Source organism: Lytechinus pictus, chromosome 6, assembly GCF_037042905.1.
Source record: "Lytechinus pictus isolate F3 Inbred chromosome 6, Lp3.0, whole genome shotgun sequence".
In the NCBI taxonomy this organism is placed as follows: domain Eukaryota; kingdom Metazoa; phylum Echinodermata; class Echinoidea; order Temnopleuroida; family Toxopneustidae; genus Lytechinus; species Lytechinus pictus.
In genome coordinates this window covers 1,012,802-1,032,765 of record NC_087250.1, presented here as the reverse complement: position 1 = coordinate 1,032,765, position 19,964 = coordinate 1,012,802, and the positions used below count along the sequence as shown (strand labels likewise).

Below are 19,964 nucleotides of genomic sequence, written 5' to 3'. Positions count from 1 at the left end.
AATACTAACCTTGCAATACGTGTGATGAGTGGGCGGCGGGGACGGCTGTATATACTGTCTACGTACAAATTTAGCTTTGTCAAATTTGCCAATTTGGTAATAGTAAATAAATGTGTAAACATTTTCATCAAAACTCATCAATTTGTGTTTTAAACCATAGAATAATTTGAATAGCTTTTTGATAATATTTTCAAGTGTTTTTATGTGTATATTATATTTATTTCTTGTAAAAAAAGTATCTATATTATGCGAACTCTGGGTTGGTTTCAGCCTGTGACTAGCTGCACATGGAAGCTAGTACCGAGAGCAGTTGTACGTCGCTGACGTCACAATTTTGAACGAACCTCGCAACAATGGCGATCTCCATTCAGAGACTTCGAACCTGAAGAAGTCTAACTTTGAAGAGGTGGTACTCCACTCTGGGAAATCGGATATGGGTATAAGTGGATTCATTTTGATTATCATTTACTTATCAATGATATGTGGTATTACATTTTGGGTTTCATTCTCCTTTAAGGTTAGTTGTATGGTGGGGGGACCTAAAGCTACGCACTTTGATTTCAAACAATGAAAAGTTAAAAACTATCCCAATTTTAATATTTCAACAAATTATCTTTCACTAAGGTGTGGCAAACATTCTAAACAGTCCCGATTCAAGTAGTCGGCGCATAATATAGAAAATTGTACAAAAAAAATCAACAGGTTACATCTCATTTTTTTTTTTTAATATTTTATTTTCTACCTTAAAAAAGTTTACAGTGACAATTCATATAAATAAAGAATCTTTGCATGTATACAATAAATTAACAAACAAATAAATATATGATGAAAGGGGACTGAACGAGCAAGATGTCTTGCGAGTTCAGTCGGAAAAGTGGGATGATGAAGCTAGTTTATCGGGGGTGCAGACATAGGCGGCGGAAGCGGGGGGGGGGAAGGGGGGTTGTGTCCCCCTAAATTTGAGGTGGGGAATGTCCCCCCCCTAATTTTTTTGTTGATAACCTTTTTTTGCTTGTCAAAAAATGTTGGTGGTCCCTCCTGAAATTTTGGTTGACAACCCTTTTTTTTTTTTTTGCTTATCAATTTTGTTTCCTGCGCCCACCCCCCAAAAAAAAATTCAGGTGGACCCCCCCCTAAAATTAGTGTGGTCCCGCCCTAAAAGTTGGGTTGATAACTTTTTTTTTTTTTGCTTATCAATTTTGTTTCCTGCGCCCACCCCCCCAAAAAAATTCAGGTGGACCCCCCCTAAAATTAGTGTGGTCCCGCCCTAAAAGTTGGGTTGATAACTTTTTTTTTTTTTTGCTTATCAATTTTGTTTCCTGCACACCCCCCAAAAAAAAAAAAAATCAGGTGGACCCCCCCTAAAATTTGTGTGGTCCCGCCCTAAAAGTTGGGTTGATAACTTTTTCCTTTTTTTTTTTGCTTGCCTAGAACGCAACCAGCTGTACAGCTGATCCGACGTAACAAGCAAGTTTATTAAATAATATAGCGCCCTCTCTATGCGTAAAGAGAAAACAGGCGAATCTGGTCCATGCCTTCTTCGACTTTAAGAAAAATCATCGATATAAATTACCAGAAAGACAGAGAGGAAATGAAAGTTTCATATCCAAAGCTTATCTGATTTAAAATCTCTATCGCTAATTTAAAAAAAAATAGCCCTAAAGGTATTGCAAGTGCCGTGCCAGTGGTTATCCTGTGCACGGCGGCGGTAATGTTCCTATGGGTGAGCATGACTCGGAGAGCGAGGGAGCCTTTGCTGCCGTTGAATTAGGCGTGGTGTGCGATCAAGAATTGCGGAGGCCAACCCGTCGCCGTTGGCATAAGTTATAATGTCAAGAGTTTAATCATTCAATTAAAAAAGACAGTCTCCATTAAGCCTGAGTCGAATTGATTTTATTTTTAATATCGGTGTTCGATCGATGTCATCAAGCGCGAGCGCCGGTGCAGATTATTTTTGCAAAATCGGTGCATCAAAAAAAAAGGAAAGAAAGATCAAATACGTCGGCCGGCCATTTTGTTTGGTTCACAGAAACATAAAAATAAACGGTATTGTACAAAGCTAGCCTTGAGGACTACATGTCTGATATTTTTTATTATTTGACATATACTGACCAAAACAAATTTTTTATATAAAAATCACGTAAATTGTGTTGATTTTATTAAATTCTACACCTTACGCCTAATGCGTAGGAAGGTTTAAAAAAATGGTCAATAAAATGTTAAAAAATGAAGGTTTCTTACCAGACCGATCTCATGAACATGTAGATCCCTCGATCCACATGTATACAACGCAAATACAATAGGGTCGACCCTTGAACCGCTTACGTATGACGTACATCCGGTTAGTGATGCCGTTTTGAAGAACAATTTATAGATAAAAATTATTATTTCACAAACATAATACGTGATTATAAGTAATAAGTATAATACTATTAATTATTTAGAATCACATACTAAATTTTAGTATTTGTGAAATAATAACATCTTTATTTATTTGTCCGATGTCTCTCAAATTTTGACCATACTGTTTTACTTCTTTTGCTCTTCTCATTTATGACTTAGGTTGGATTCCCTTCACTTCATAATCACCTCTCAATTCAGCCTTTTTTGTTTATGTTTTTTGAGAGAACTGCCTAAATTAAATTATTTTTTATTTCAGGTATTGGAAGGAGGAGATTTAGACATTAATTTTATTTTACGTTCACCAACCAACAAAGCTTTAGCAACAGAAGCAAGAAAACAAGATGGAATTTATTCGTGAGTAATGATGTCATTGGCCGGTATTCTGAAGTCAGGTTTACATAGACCATGGTCTAACTCTGTGCTAAATTAAATTATGGCAAGCCAAAAGTCTCAAAATTTTTATTAAGTTGTATGTTTCTTATGTTTGCTGTGCTCTTTCTTGATTCATCGATGGTAAAGACAATCATCCATTTATACTTCCTAGACAATTATGAATGATTTGAGTGCCAAATGAGCTGAAATATGATATCTCTACCGTTAGTGATTTATGTAACAATTGGCTATCCATACTTAAACCACAACTTTAAACCTGAGTTTAAGTTAAACCCGACTTCAGAATACGGGCCATTGTATTAAGGAGTATTGAAAGGGGAAGTCTACCCCAACACATTGATGAGAATAAGCTATTTGCAAATGCTATTTCCTTTAATTAATTGGATAGTAACTCAATGGTTTAATTTCCTTCAAGAAATTGATCCACAGAAATTGTTTTGCAGTCTGCACTCAACCCAGCTTAGGTCAGTAGGTACGTGGCAGGAATTATTATTATTGTTAGTACATGTAGTAGTAGTAGGGGAAGGCGGGGTAAGTTGAGCATAGGGGTAAGTTGAGCCACTACCCCTAGGCCAATAATGAATGAGTCAGACATTGTGCTGGTGTCATGTATTGATGACCAATTACATAACACTTAACCCCACCACATTGTTTTCAACTTTGGAATTAAAAGTAATTTTTTAGAGGGAAAAATACAAATTTCAGCCAAAAAAGTAATAGATAAGTTCTATTTACCCGCACACATCTTTGAATATAATCAAGAAATAAGATCAATATTGTTAGTCCAGGTATTGATTCTCATTCTTGTCATAGTCTTTTACATGATGGATGCCTAAGAAATGTGTGGATGTAAAAAAAATCGCATGAAGTTCGGACAGTGGTAATTTGAGCCAGCCACCATGGGGCGAGTTAAGCCATAGTAATTCTTATGGTAACGTAGTATACCAAAAAAAACACCTTAAAAGCCATTGATGAGCAGGCAGAAAGGAGCAAATTCACATGACAGTTCTTTTACTTTTAGAGGATGTTAGTATTTATAGAGAATTAGCAAGTGAAAATACTTTAATTAAAAAAATGACATGCTGGTTCTTCCCGCATACATTTTCTACATAGTTTTTGTGGCTCAACTTACCCAAGAAGGTGGCACAACTTACCCTACAGAGGCAAGTTGAGCCATTTGACATCGTTTTTTTCAAAGGTCACAATGACTTTCAGTGTTGGGGTAGAAAGTTATATAGGTGAAAAATATTTCCCAAGAATCAAATCTAACGGCTAGGTACTTATTTCTACAATATTATTAGTCTATCAATACTAACATGCAAAATGCAAAAAGTGTCACAACTTACCCCGCCTTCCCCTACTTAATAGTAGTAGAAGTAGTAGTAGTAATAGTAGTAGTAGTAGTAGTAGAAGTAGTAGTAGTAGTAGTAGTAGTAGTAGTAGTAGTAGTAGTAGTAGTAGTACATGTAGTAGTAGTAGTAGTAGTAATAGTAGTAGTAGTAGTAGTAATAGTAGTAGTAGCAGTAGTAGTAGTAGTAGTACATGTAGTAGTAGTAGTAGTAGTAATAGTAGTAGTAGTAGTAGTAGTAGTAGTAGTAGTAATAGTAGTAGTAGCAGTAGTGTTAGTAGTACATGTAGTAGTAGTAGTAGTAGTAGTAGTAGTAGTAGTAGTAGTAGTAGTAGCAGTGTTAGTAGTACATGTAGTAGTAGTAGTAGTAGTCGTAGTAGTAGTAGTAGTAATAGTAGTAGTAGTAGTAATATTTATTTGACCAATGTAAAAAGGCACAAATACAATATAATAATTCATTCCTGTAAAATGCTTTTTAGTCCGGGTTATAATTGAGCAAGGTGCCACTCGGAGGAGAAATTTTCATATAGTGGCACGAGACCAGTTTTTTACGCTGAATATGAATATATGAGGTAAACAGGCTGTATCCTGAAAATTGACCTGTGAGGGCGCTTTTTTCAAAATGGCCACCAAATTTTCATAAAATTTGAATATTCGTACATAGATTTTGACATAAGCATTCAATTGCCATAAAATTAGTGTCATATAAAAGCCAAATAAATTCCCTACAATTTGGTACTATTTATAGAGAATAAGTAGGTCATTTGGCTGAGATTTTTAGTAGAAAAATGCATTTTTTGTAAAAAAAAAATTCCCAAAAATTAAAAATTTTGCAAATACATGATCTTACATAATTCTAAGAAAAATGAATCAATTACCTTGAAATGTTCCAGAAAACTTTATTGATATACTATTATCATGTGGATGAAATTCTAAATCTGTATCATTCTTTTTAGCAAATTTATAAGGTATCAAACTTGAATACTTCAATTTCAGAAATGTCGCTTTTTGTATGCATTTTCATACATTAATACGTATAACATGTATAATGTATAGTTAAAACTTAAATGCAATTATCTCCGCTAGTTTAATCACTTGCAGAGTTAAGAGTAGGTTTTTCTCTATCAGCTACATAAAACAAAATGTTGGCACATCGAAGCCTAACATTATCAGGGGGTGGGGGTGTCGAAGTCCCCCCCCCCCCCCCCCCCGTGGCTATATCATGTTTGTTGTAAATTGCCTATTTATTGGAAAATCACTGGAATTTTTTTGAAGCACACATTGAGGCAAAAGGCATTTCTGTTATACAGTACAGCCACTTTAATTACTTTAAAACCACTTGGAGAGGAAAAGAGTAGGTTTTGTTCTACCAGCTACATAAAAAGAAGTAGCACATCGAAGCCTACCCCTCTCGGGGGGGGGGGGGGGCTGTGGAAGTCACCCTTCCCCCTTTCGCTTATTGCTAATTTATTTTGAAATTCACCATTTTGGACCCAACATTGAGGCAAAAAAAGCGTTTGTGCTTTATAGTACACCCCATTTTATTGATTTGAAAGGGTAGAGTTCGTTCTACCAGCTACATAAATAAGCGCAATCACATCGAACCCTAGCCCTCTAAGGTGCTGTCTAAGTCACCCCCCTCTATATCATGTATATTGCCTATTTATTGGAAATTTCACCATTTTGGATCACCCATTGAGGCATAAGGGCATTTCTACTACAGTATATCATACAGCCAATTTTATTTTCTTGCTATTAATTGGAGAGGAAAGCGTGGGCTTTGGTCTATCAGCTACATATTATTAAGAAGCGCTTGCACATCGAAACCTAGCCCTCTCAGGGGCTGTCTTAGTCAACCTCTCCCCCTCTATATTATGTTTATTGCATATTATTGGAAATTACACCATATTGAATCACCCATTGAGGCAAAAGGGCATTTCTACTATATAGTACAGTCGATTTTATTTTCTTGCAATGACTTGGATAGGAAAGAGTAGGCTTTGCTCTATCAGCTACATATAAAAAAGTGCTGGCAAATGAAAGCCTACCCCCTCCGGAATGCAGTTAAAATCACCCCATCCCTTTTGCATTATTGCATATATATTGAAAAATTAACAATTTTGAAGCCCCCATTTATGCAAAAAGGCGTTCTAATATATAGTTCTACCACTTTTACTGCCTTGAAACCACTTAGGGAGGAAAGAATAGGTTTTGCTTTATCAGCCACATATAAAGAGGTGCTGGCAAATAAAAGCCTACCCCCTCCGAGAGGCTGTCGAAATTACCCCATCCCTTTTGCATAATTGCCTATTTATTGAAAAAAAATCATAATTTTGAAGCCCCCATTGAGGCAAAAAGTCATTTCTGATTGTAATTCTGCCTTTTTTTACTACCTTGAAACCAATTGGAGAGCAAAGAATAGGCTTTGCTCTATCAGCTACATATAAAGATGTGCTGGCAAATAACAGCCTACTCCCTTCAGGGGACTGTCGAAATTACCCCCCCCCTTGAAATTCACCATTTTGGAGCCCCCATTGAGGCAAAAGGGCATTTCTGATATATAGTTCTGCCTTTTTTCACCCTTGAAACCACTTGGAGAGAAAAGAATATAGGCTTTGCATTAACAGCTACATATAAAGACATGCTGGAAAATAAAAGCATATCCCCATCAGAGGGCTGTTGAAATCACCCCACCCGTTTTATATTATTGCTTATGTATTGGAAAATTCACCATTTTGGAGCCCCCATTGAGGCAAAATGGCGGTTCTGATATATAGTTCTGCCACTATTACCGCCTTGAAACTACTTGGAGAGGAAAGAGTAGGCACTCCTCTATCAGCTATATATAAAGAAGTGGCTCTACTATATACCAGAAACACCTTTTTTGCCTAAATGGGGGCTCCAAAATGAGGAGTTTTCCAATGAAATGGCAAAAATCGTAAAAAAGGTGGGGTAACATCTATAGTCCCCTGAAGTGGGTCAGGCTTCGATATGGCAGCAATTCGACATATGTAGCTGAAAGAGGGGAACCTACTCTTTCCTCTCCAAATGGTTTCAAGAAAATGAAATCAGGTTTTTTATACAGCAGAAGTGACTGTGTATATTGCCCCAATGGGGGCTCAAAAATTGTGAATTTTCAAATAATTAGGCAATATTGCAAAAGGAATGGGATGGTTTGACAGCCGCCCAGATGGGTAAGCTTCATTGTGCCAGCACTTCTTTATAGGTAGCTGATAGAGCAAAGCATATTCTTTCCTCAATTGGTTTCAAGGCAGTAAAAGTGGCAGAACTATATATCAGAGTTGCCTTTTTACCTCAATGGGGGCAAAAAAATTGTGAATTTTCCAATAAATAGGCACTAATGCAAAGGGGAAGGGGGTGATTTCGACAGCCCCCAGAAGGGGGTAGGCTTTTATTTGCCAGGACATCTTTATAGCTGATAGAGCAAAGCTTATTCTTTCCTCTCTAAGCGGTTTCAAGGCAATAAAAGGGGCAGAACTATATATCAAAGACGCCTTTTTGCTTCAATGGGGGCTCCAAAATGGTGAATTTTCAACAAGTAGCCAAATACCGAAAATTAGTGGGGTAACTTTTACAGCCGCCTGAAGGAGATAGGCTTCGATTTGCCAACACTTCTTTATATGGAGCTAATAGGGCAAAGTCTACTCTTTCCTCTTCAAGTCAAAGCAAGAAAATAAAATTTGCTGTACTATGTAGCAGAAACGCCCTTTTGCCTCAATGGGTGATCCAAAATGGTGAAATATCCAATTAAATAGGCAATATACATGATATAGAGGAGGGTGACTTAGACAGCCCCTGAGAGGGCTAGGGTTCGATGTGCCAGCGCTTATTTATATGTAGTTGGTAGAACAAACTCTATTCTTTCCTCTAAGTGGTTTCAAATCAATAAAATGGGGTGTATAACAAAGCACAAACGCTTTTTGGCCTCAATGTTGGGTCCGAAATTGTGGATTTTTAAATGAATTGGCAATATTAAGCAAAAGCTCCCCCCCCCCCGAGAGGGGTAGGCTTCGATGTGCCACTTCTTTAGATGTAGCTGGTAGAACAAAGCCTACTCTTTCCTCTCCGAGTGGTTTCAAAGCAATCAAAGTGGCTGTACTGTGTAGCAGAATTGCCTGTTTTTGCCTCCATGGGTGCAAATAGGCAATATACAACAACATGATATAGCAAAGGGCAGGGGGGGGGGTGACTTCGACACCCCACCCCCATGAGAGGGTCAGGCCTTGATGTACCAACATTTTTTTTATGTGGCTGATAAAGAAAAGCCTACTCTTAACTCTCCAAGTACATGTAGTTAAAAAGCGGAGATAATTGCACAATGCATTTAATTTTCAACTACCGGTATACATTATACATATTATACATGTTATAAATACGTATTAAATAGTCTATGGAAATGCATACAAAAAGCAACATTTCTGATATTGAAGAACTCAAGTTTGATACCCTATAAATTTGCTTTAAAAAATGATACAGAGTTGGAATTTCATCAACATGATAATAGTATATCAATAAAGTTTTCTGGAACATTTCAAGGTAATTGATTTATTTTTCTCAGATTTATGTAAAATCATGTATTTGCAAAATTTTCAATTTTTGGGAAAAATTAAAAAAAATGCATTTTTCTACTTAAAATCTCAGCCAAATGACCTACTTATACCATATAAATAGTACCAAATTGTAGGAAATTTAATTGGCTTTCATAAGACACTGATTTTATGGCAATTGAATGCTTATGCCAAAATCTATGTACGAATATTCAAATTTTATGAAAATTTGGCGGCCATTTTGAAAAAGCGCCCTCACAGGTTAATTTTCAAGGTGCAGCCTGTTTACCTCATGTATTCATATTCAGCGTAAGAAACTGGTCTAGAAGCACTATATGAAAATTTCTCCTCCGAGTGGCACCTTGCTCAATTATATAAACCCGGACTATTTGCGCTGTAAAAGGCTTGCTGCACATTAACGCCAGGGTGATAATATCCAAGTCCCTTTTGATACACATAGTGGCATTATATTGAATGTGATAAAACAAGAACTGGATAATATCATTCCTTTTTTTTTTTTCAGATTTAATTTACAAGAGACAGGGGACTACCTCATGTGTTTTGATAATTCCTTCAGTCGAATGTCAGAAAAGGTTTGTCATTCTTTTCTTATCCAACCTACACGTATGTCAAGTTAGTCTCATGAAAAACAAAAACTTTAAAGGGATGAAAATACAAAGAATGCCAGAGATATGAATTTAAAAAGTTATGATATTGACATCATGTGAGATTAGTTCCCCCATCAGCTGTAAATATGACTATCTCTTCAACTGCTCACTAGATGATGGGCTACATGTATTCTGGTTTATGATATTGCCAGAATAGTTCATCTTGCTCCTGATAATCTGAACATGTTGCAAATAGCATCTCAATGTAAGTCATGGCTGCCAAGTTTTATCGAAATTTTACTTTTTAGATAGCAATTTTGTAAAAGTGCATTATTTTCTTAGGATTTTGTTTTAACTTGTTTGGTTAAGATTTGTATTACATGGTATAGGTTGATTTACTCAATGCATTGCTCCATGTATTATTTAATCTTGTCTGGCTGCTGTATAATGTCAATATTAATCAATCTGTGCAGAGCTGTGTAAACAGTGTATTCCTCAGCTGGTGATTTCACACGTGGCATAAAAGAATTGAATTCTGTTATGAGATACCTTTGCTATGAACTACATGTGAAAAGATCTATTAAGATAATTTAAAATAATATATAGAGCCTTGAAACTATGTATGTGAAAAGATAGTGATTTAAAATAATGTATAGAGCTTTGAAACTATGTATGTGAAAAGATAGTGATTTAAAATAATGTATAGAGCTTTGAAACTATGTATGTGAAAAGATAGTGATTTAAAATAATGTATAGAGCTTTGAAACTATGTATGTGAAAAGATAGTGATTTAAAATAATGTATAGAGCTTTGAAACTATGTATGTGAAAAGATAGTGATTTAAAATAATGTATAGAGCTTTGAAACTATGTATGTGAAAAGATAGTGATTTAAAATAATGTATAGAGCTTTGAAACTATGTATGTGAAAAGATAGTGATTTAAAATAATGTATAGAGCTTTGAAACTATGTATGTGAAAAGATAGTGATTTAAAATAATGTATAGAGCTTTGAAACTATGTATGTGAAAAGATAGTGATTTAAAATAATGTATAGAGCTTTGAAACTATGTATGTGAAAAGATAGTGATTTAAAATAATGTATATAGAGCTTTGAAACTATGTATGTGAAAAGATAGTGATTTAAAATAATGTATAGAGCTTTGAAACTATGTATGTGAAAAGATAGTGATTTAAAATAATGTATAGAGCTTTGAAACTATGTATGTGAAAAGATAGTGATTTAAAATAATGTATATAGAGCTTTGAAACTATGTATGTGAAAAGATAGTGATTTAAAATAATGTATAGAGCTTTGAAACTATGTATGTGAAAAGATAGTGATTTAAAATAATGTATAGAGCTTTGAAACTATGTATGTGAAAAGATAGTGATTTAAAATAATGTATAGAGCTTTGAAACTATGTATGTGAAAAGATAGTGATTTAAAATAATGTATAGAGCTTTGAAACTATGTATGTGAAAAGATAGTGATTTAAAATAATGTATAGAGCTTTGAAACTATGTATGTGAAAAGATAGTGATTTAAAATAATGTATAGAGCTTTGAAACTGTATGTGAAAAGATAGTGATTTAAAATAATGTATAGAGCTTTGAAACTATGTATGTGAAAAGATAGTGATTTAAAATAATGTATAGAGCTTTGAAACTATGTATGTGAAAAGATAGTGATTTAAAATGATGTATAGAGCTTTGAAACTATGTATGTGAAAAGATAGTGATTTAAAATAATGTATAGAGCTTTGAAACTATGTATGTGAAAAGATAGTGATTTAAAATAATGTATAGAGCTTTGAAACTATGTATGTGAAAAGATAGTGATTTAAATTAATGTATAGAGCTTTGAAACTATGTATGTGAAAAGATAGTGATTTAAAATAATGTATAGAGCTTTGAAACTATGTATGTGAAAAGATAGTGATTTAAAATAATGTATAGAGCTTTGAAACTATGTATGTGAAAAGATAGTGATTTAAAATAATGTATAGAGCTTTGAAACTATGTATGTGAAAAGATAGTGATTTAAAATAATGTATAGAGCTTTGAAACTATGTATGTGAAAAGATAGTGATTTAAAATAATGTATAGAGCTTTGAAACTATGTATGTGAAAAGATAGTGATTTAAAATAATGTATAGAGCTTTGAAACTATGTATGTGAAAAGATAGTGATTTAAAATAATGTATAGAGCTTTGAAACTATGTATGTGAAAAGATAGTGATTTAAAATAATGTATAGAGCTTTGAAACTATGTATGTGAAAAGATAGTGATTTAAAATAATGTATAGAGCTTTGAAACTATGTATGTGAAAAGATAGTGATTTAAAATAATGTATAGAGCTTTGAAAAGTTCTATGTATGTGAAAAGATAGTGATTTAAAATAATGTATAGAGCTTTGAAACTATGTATGTGAAAAGATAGTGATTTAAAATAATGTTTAGAGCTTTGAAACTATGATAGAAATGGATATACAAATCATAGCCGGGAATTACTCTGAATTGATCTTACTGTCCTGAAACCTTCAGTGATCGGTGGTGTAATAACAAAGAAAAGTGTTTGAAAGTATACATTTTATCTTTGATTTGTGTGGTGTTTTTTTATTGTATTATTATTCATGTATTGAAGAAGCAACTGTAGCCTTAAACAAAATTAATTCATAAATATATTATAGGCCTCTTTACAGATTCAATTTCAATTTGTATAATGGGGTTTTTTTTCCTGAGAACCATATTCCTTTCACCTTTTAATAATGAATGAGGTGAATTAGTTGGGATCAAGGCTGCATATGCACTTGTTATTCATTCTGGCAAACGTTTGGTAAGCTTGTAGCTGCATTTCAAAATGTAAGAATAGGTTGTAATATTCCAAATTCAAAGAGCAGAAGATAATACTAATGGTTTGGGTGTCAAATGACTTGAATTCAAGTAGGTTATTCATCATCATCACCATCATCATCAATATCAGCAGCAGCAGCATCATTATGATCATCATCTTGGTCATCATTGTCACCACCATACACATCATCATTGTTAACATCATTACCATCATAATTATTATCATCACACCTTATCTGTAAATATACCCTAGCATTATTTGAGTTTATAAATTCTTTTTATCCTTCACAGATTGTTTATTTTGACTTAGCGTTAGACTATGAGGATGAAGGAGAATCTGATGTTCCTAAATGGATGGATGCGGTTGCTAATAGAAACGAAGAGGTTGAGATTACCATGGAGGAGATTCAAGTAAGATATCAGGCATAAAAAAATTATCATTATGATTTTTAATTTCCAGAATACTTCATCGTTTACAGTGTTGTTAATATAAAGTGTGCAATAATTCTTCTAGACACACGGCTTTTAGTGCTTCATTTTGGTATGCATAATTTGCCTGTTCTATTAATTGCACAAAATCTGAAAATTCTCCATATTCCAATATTTGTACATACATAAATAATGATCATAAAAGTTAGTAATTACATTTGATGGTTTTTCTACATCTCTAACTGCCGTGGAATTATGCTGGTATCCAAGATTATTATGAATCTGTCACTATGCGCCAAGTCAATCTTCCATAGTAAGTTAAACTAATTCCCTAAGACCTATTTTCTGAAGTTGAGTTTAACTTAATAGACCATGGTCTTTACTCCATTCTAAAATTACGGGAAACCTCATTTTATTGTTTATATTGTTTTGTTTCCGTTTCCTGTGCTTTTTCATCTTACATACTGTACCTTAATAGTGAAGGAAACTGGGTTTACTATTATTCCCAAACAGTTATATGGATGAATTTATTGTTAAATGAGCTGTTAAATTGATCACATATTGTTAGAGATGTTTGTCACAGTTGATTAGCCACAGATACACTACAACCTTAGATCAGAATTTTAGGGGTGCTCCGGGCTGATAATAATTATATCTAAATAAATACAGTAAAAGTTACTGAGCAAAATACTTAAAATTTCAACAAAATTTGATAAAAAATAACAATGTTATTGAATTTTCAATTTTGCATATGTGGTCTGATGGTTCCATGTCCTCATATTATGTTATTACATGAAATCGTAATTATTTCATATTTTCATACATGTGTGTATGACATGTATGTCTCCCTTAAAGTAATAATAATACTAATCATAATAATAGTATTTATCAAGGGTAGCCACTTCAGTTCCGCAAATTGTTCTCCCAGAGGGCACTGCTATTATTACCCCCAGCTTTAGCTCAGCACTCAAGCATTCAAGGACTTTATTCCTACCGGTTACCCACTCACCTCACCTGGGTTGAGTGCAGCACAATGTGGATAAATTTCTTGTTTAAGGAAAATACGTTATGGCTGGGAATTGAAGTTGTATCGATGATTACCTTACACACTAAATCAGTTTTCTATCCTATTTTTGTTGGACTAAGTTTGAATAAAAAGCATTTCATATTATAAAATACGAAAGAGTAAGTGGCCACTGGGTATATGACATCATCAGCTTTCTCATTGCATGTTCTTGAATATGTGCATACAGCTACATGAAACTTTTTCACCAAAATAATGCGAAACTTCAAGATGTCATAAACTTAATATTTATTCTTTGTCTGATTTGATGAAATTTTAAGTTATTTCTTTGTCAGTTTTACTTTATCATTTTAAATCATTATTTTCTGGAAATTTCTCCCAGGTTTCAGAGTTCCAGAATATGGAATATTCAGATTCTTAGAACTGGGGCCAATTAGCTACCAAATTCGCCTCAATAATAAAATGAGTGATATCTGTATACATGGTTGCTCCTTTTGCATTTGTTTTTTATTCTAATTGTACAAAGAGTCATATTGACAAAGAAAAACAACAACAGATGAACATTGGATTGAATATGAGAGGATAAAGCAAGAAAGGAAAGGTTGCATTTGATAAGAAAGAATAAGCAGAAGATGATACCATATCTAGTGTGTGTGATGCAATTCCTTAGGAAAAGTTTTTTTTAGGTGAAGCTTATCATTGCACTTCCTAAAATGAAATGAAACAATAAAATCACTGCTTTAAAATACAGTTGGCAACTTCAATCGTTTATCTTTCATCTGTGGTTCATTTTATATCCATGTTGTTATCAAACCATATTAGAGAAATATAGCTGATGCCAATTTGAGGGTAGAAAGCAGAATTTTAAAGATGTGTGAGTTAAACAACCTGCATGGTGTAAAATGATATTTTGTTTTTATTTTTTGCAGACATCATTAGATATTGTGAGCGACAACCTACGTAAGTCGCAGACGCACCAACGACAATGGCGCAACATAGAGTTCCGGGACCGGTATCTAACAGAACGTAACTTTGAACGTGTGAATTTCTGGTCATCTGTCAACACCATAGTTATGTTAGTAACATTAATCATACAGGTCATTATGATTAGGAGTTTGTTTGCTAATAATACCAAAGTGAGAACATGATTGGTATTGTATGCTCAAATTAAGTAGAGAATATAAGCTCTGTTCATACATTTGTATTTTTTGAGCGATATGTTAGATGCAGATTTTTATTTCATAAGATTAAATCGTGTATGAACTGTACACAGTATTGATTTGTATAGTTCATTCGTAAAACTATTACTTTTATTGTTATTGATCATTATTTTTATTATAACTAATATTTTCAATGGTAGTATTATTCTTATTCTTATCATTGTTATTGTTTTTATTATTACAAGTAGTAGCAGTAGTAGTAGTAGTAGTAGTCTGTGTTCGAGATAGGCTGCAGAGCCCTTTTAAGATTACATTAGATGATGAGTAGTAGTAGTAGTAGTAGTAGTAGTAGTAGTAGTAGTAGTAGTAGTATCATGTTATTGTTGAAATTATTTTAATATTTTTATCATAATTATTGCTGTTATTGATTATTAAAATTATTATGATTATCATGTTTAGCGACAATGGTCCTATATTGAACTATGATCATATCAGATTTAGCAAGATATGCACATACACATAGTATTAGAATGCTATTAGACCAGAATCATGTTATTTGTCGTCAGTCAGAACCAAACAGATTACTGACCTGCATCAATGCAATATTACACCCACCCGCCCAGCAATATTTCCATCGGGAGATATACATGTACTACAGACTTAACAAAATTTATCAACATTCAGGCATAGCGAGTGGTATTCTGGAAATTGTCCTATTCCTATATTATGATAATAATAATAGCTGGATTTATAAAGCACTTTTTGCCTGAGGATACAAAGCGCTGCTATTATTTCCCCGGCTTTAGCTTGAGCTACCATCACCGGCGCTCAGTGCATGCAAGGAATTACTCCTGCCGGGTACCCATTCACCTCAACTGGGTCAAGTGCAGCACAGTGTGGATAAATTTCTTGCTGAAGGAAAACACGCCGTGGCTGGGATTTGAACCCACGACCCTCTGTTTCAAAGGCGAGAGTGAGAACCACTAGATCACGACGCACCTACGTTAAATTATCTTGCTATTGTTAGATTAAATCAGTATTATGAAATTATCTTTCTCTTTATAGACTGCCCATACTTTATCTCTATTTTTCTCTTACCCTCTTTAAATGTTTTGCTTAGATAAATTTATAGAGTCATCTCTTTTAAAATTCTGTTTCTGTTTATGGTAACTCCCGTAGGAACTCGGCAGGACAGCATTTTTTGCTGGTAAACGCCAAGCTGGTATATAACCAATTACCTAGGAAACATTTTACGTCTAGGTTAATCAGTCATAGTGGCTGACCTTATATAGACGACAGATATTGCTCACGGGCCTTTTTATCAAAGTAGAGACAATGGCAGAGTAGGGATTCAAACTCACAACCTTGCGATTATGAGTCCAATGCTCTAACCACTGGACCTCACAACCTGAAAAGTAGCAAAATATACATTACTCCCTCTGTACACTTATGCTGACATCTGAAAGAAAAGAGAATTCATCACTTTACATTTAATCATAAATGGCTGAAAAATCTTACATGTACATTTTGAAATGTCTCCCCGAATAAAATACTTCTACCAGAATCAAGTAAGGAATATATCACAGTGACCAACATACTCCTGTAAATTTTGTTTAAATTTCTAAGAAGTTAAGAAAAAAAAAGATTCACAATTTTCAGAATACCTATGTACAGTATCTCAAGATATGTGAATGTACTGAATTAATCTTTGTGCCATTTTGCAGCTCAAGGCATGAAGCTCATACACGTTCAGTGTAAGAAAGATACTAGATATACAGATTTTGCAGTGAAGATAAAACAGAATTCGAGAAAAAAATTTCAGAATATGGCCCCTCTAACACAGAACAGTAATGGATTGTAGAGTTTATTAGTTTGATTACATTGACCATTGCAATCAATCAGAGAAATCAATTTGACAAGCACCTCTAGCTTGTGTACTAGGGCAATTCAGACTTAATTTTAAGAAGATACTGAATAATATGATTGTGTGGTTTACATGTAGTGTTGTAATTGATTATTTTATTGTATTTTTGAAACCAAATAGTGCCTTATATTATGTTTATTCATACATATATGAATATCTCTCGAATCATTGCAATTGGATTGTATTAATGCTTTATATTTGGTTTAGATGAATATGACTTCAACCTAATACTTGTTTTAAAGGGGAATCCAGCCTTGGCCATAAAATGTTGTGTTGGGAAGGAGAAAAATAAATTAAACAGAATGGTGAAAGTTTGAAAGAACTCGGACAAGCAATAAGAAAGTTATAGCTGCTTTAAAATTGAGATCACTAATAGTATGTAGATTTCAAATTGGCAACTGGGTAAGTAAATTATGACAAGGGGCAAGGACAACTTTCCCATAGGCCATGTACTTTATTATCAGGGATTTGTGGTTTTCTCCTAAGTACCTATTCCCTTGGGGCAGTAATCTACATATAACCTAGGTAGTATATTGTTTTATGTTCTCATGAAAGAAAACTATAATTTGAAATAAAACTTTTGGGATAAATGACATTTTAGCCATAATATGTATTGGAGTACATAGAAGAGTAGTCCTTGCCTTACATCACTATGACATCCCATATGCGACCAATTTGAAGTCTCCATGGGTATAGTGATTACCAATATTTACAACTTTTAAAAATTCATAACTTTCTTGTTGTTTGTCCAATATTGTTCAAACTTTTACCTATCAACTTGTCTGAGTTTTCTCTTTCTTATAAAAACAAGTTTTTATTTGGGTTGGATTCCCCTGTAACTGTTTGATGAAGAACTCAGTGCCCTTTTCTGGCTAATTTTCAGCATATAGGCCTATACAAATCAATGGTGAATGATAGTGTGAAAGATGCTGAATAGGATTCCTGCTAAGATACATGATGATAGAGATGGTATTCAAATCAAAGACACTATAAGGGGAAGATGGGGCACTTTGGTGATTTTTTTTAAATGCTCTATTTCATTCATGGGGAAGGGCATCAAACTTGGGTAATTGGCGTGCAGGTTGTGCATAGACCGTATCTATAGGGAAAATGATAGAAGGTATGAGGGAGAGGGCACAGGGGCGGCGAATTTAGAAAATTCTACTTCCTCTTTCCAAGAAATCTCTGAGATATACATGTATGCCTTTTAATTTTGTTAGCGTTTTTAAAGAAAAATGCCTTAAAATGTCAAAATCACCTCTTCACCCCTCTACCATTTCCCCCATATGTTTATACACAACCCAAAATGACGATACGCAAATGTACATACCTACCGAACGCTGTCGGGCGCTCTTCCCAAGCGTTCCATCCACCGTCAGTCTTTTCCTTGTAGTGTCTTTGTTATTAACAGTGAGTATCATTGATTCTGTAGTCATTCTGATCTTGATGGTGTTTCATAAAGCTGTTTACAAATGAATGGAGAATTCTTTGATTCCCTTCAAATAAAATCAAAATCAGACCGATGAAGATTTGATTTCTCTTTTAAGGTCAAGTCCACATCAGTCCGACTTTGATGAAATTTTCGGTATTACGCTTGTTGGATTTTTCTCTTTTTATTCAATTCAACTTTTTGTTGGGTTGGACTTGTCCTTTAAAAAGCATCTGAATCTGCATGTTAAAGGTTTGATTAGAGCTATAGGAAGAGCACTCACATCATGTTAAGAATTTGAGAATCTCAATTTAGCACAACAATGGGACAGCGGTTCTGTGTTAAGTCATATAAACAGCTTTGTGAAAAGACTGTTGGTATTATTTCATCTTATCTTGTAGTAAATTCAGTGCTTCCTTCAGTTGTTGTGTTGTGTGTCCTTTTAAATCAGACGATCACAAAATTGAATTTCACTAGGTCATAGCTGACTGGCAATTAGAGTATTGACAGCTGGCACATTTCATGAAATTTATTTTGATGTTTAGTTTGAATATTAGTCACGTTAATTTATTTCATTTCATAGTACATTTGTTTATTTTTCTAATTTTCTATTCCTTTGTGATAAATCAATAGTAATTATTTTTTGTGCTGATCCAGGTTTGCACAGAAGGTGGGCACCTACCCTGCAAAAAGAGGACGGTCCCTGTAAAATGCTTTCATTTGGGAGCGATTATCTTTTTAAATACTTTTTCAAACATTTTTTGTTTGTAAAATTTTTGTGCCAATTTACACCCCGTTTTGTAAATTCAAACTCTGGATCCATGCATGTATAGATTGCATTCTTATATAGTTAACCAATGCCGTTTTGCTATTGATTCCTATGTAATTCTAATCTCTTTATTTTGTTTTGTATATTTGAAATGTTTCTGATGGTTTGTACATGCATGCCTATTTGAAAAGGGGTTATTCAAGTCTAGTGGGTGGGGGGTGTAACATAAAAAGATATGATTAATGTTGCAATTGACTGTAACTTTTCTTACATGCATTGCCATAGAAGTACCGATACACTCAATTGATTGTATGTCACAGGGAACTATATGACTTCATATTCAAGATAATTAACGTTTTGTAGAAATGGATATTACAACATGTGTTTGACATTCATTTTTTAATTTTTGTCTCCAAATGTTCAATAAATTAAGAATAAATAATACTGTTGTGTTTCTCTCATTGGGTATGAGTATAATGTATTTTGAAATTCCATGGATAACTCAAAGCAAAAGATTCTTTTTTTTTTTTTACTGCGTGACTTCTTATCCCAGCATGTTTCAGGAAAGTTTATTGAAAACAATATATTCCATGTGCAATACAATTTACACGTATGATCTACATGATTTTGATTTGCCGTAAAATTGAAAAGTTTTGAAAACAGCTTACGAAAAGCTGTTAGCAGCCTTTTATCACCATAAGGATAATGCAAAAGGATGTTGTTTACTATGTCATAAATCTAAAAACCAAATTCTAAGCTATCTTTGAAACTTTGAGGTTTTTGACAGCCCACCATTATTACTTTTCTTTTTTTTTCCTTTTGAAGGAAATAAAAGGTATAGATTAGTTAGGAAATAAAGGGGCTTGGATCTTAAGAGAGGGAGGTGTAGAAAATTCAAAAGAAGAGAATGAGATGAGAGGAGGTAATATCTTTGCTATAAGTTGTTTCATCACATCAAGTCATAATATAACAAACATATACTGTTCCTTTTTACATCGTGTGACTTTTTGATATTTTAACAAAGCTTCACCCCTTATATTGTGCCTTATCTCAA

At 33.9% G+C, this 19,964-nt stretch overlaps 1 protein-coding gene across 1 annotated transcript; it reads left to right on the top strand.

Moving 5' to 3' along the window:
* Positions 1-2,659: 2,659 nt before the first annotated feature.
* LOC129263071 (transmembrane emp24 domain-containing protein 1-like) lies at positions 2,660-19,352 on the top strand. Its single transcript, XM_064100645.1, has 4 exons — positions 2,660-2,757; positions 9,236-9,305; positions 12,467-12,586; positions 14,558-19,352. The coding sequence occupies exons 2-4, from the start codon at positions 9,267-9,269 to the stop codon at positions 14,774-14,776; spliced, it is 378 nt and encodes a 125-aa protein (XP_063956715.1). The 5' UTR covers positions 2,660-2,757; positions 9,236-9,266; the 3' UTR covers positions 14,777-19,352.
* The last annotated feature ends 612 nt before the right edge of the window (positions 19,353-19,964 follow it).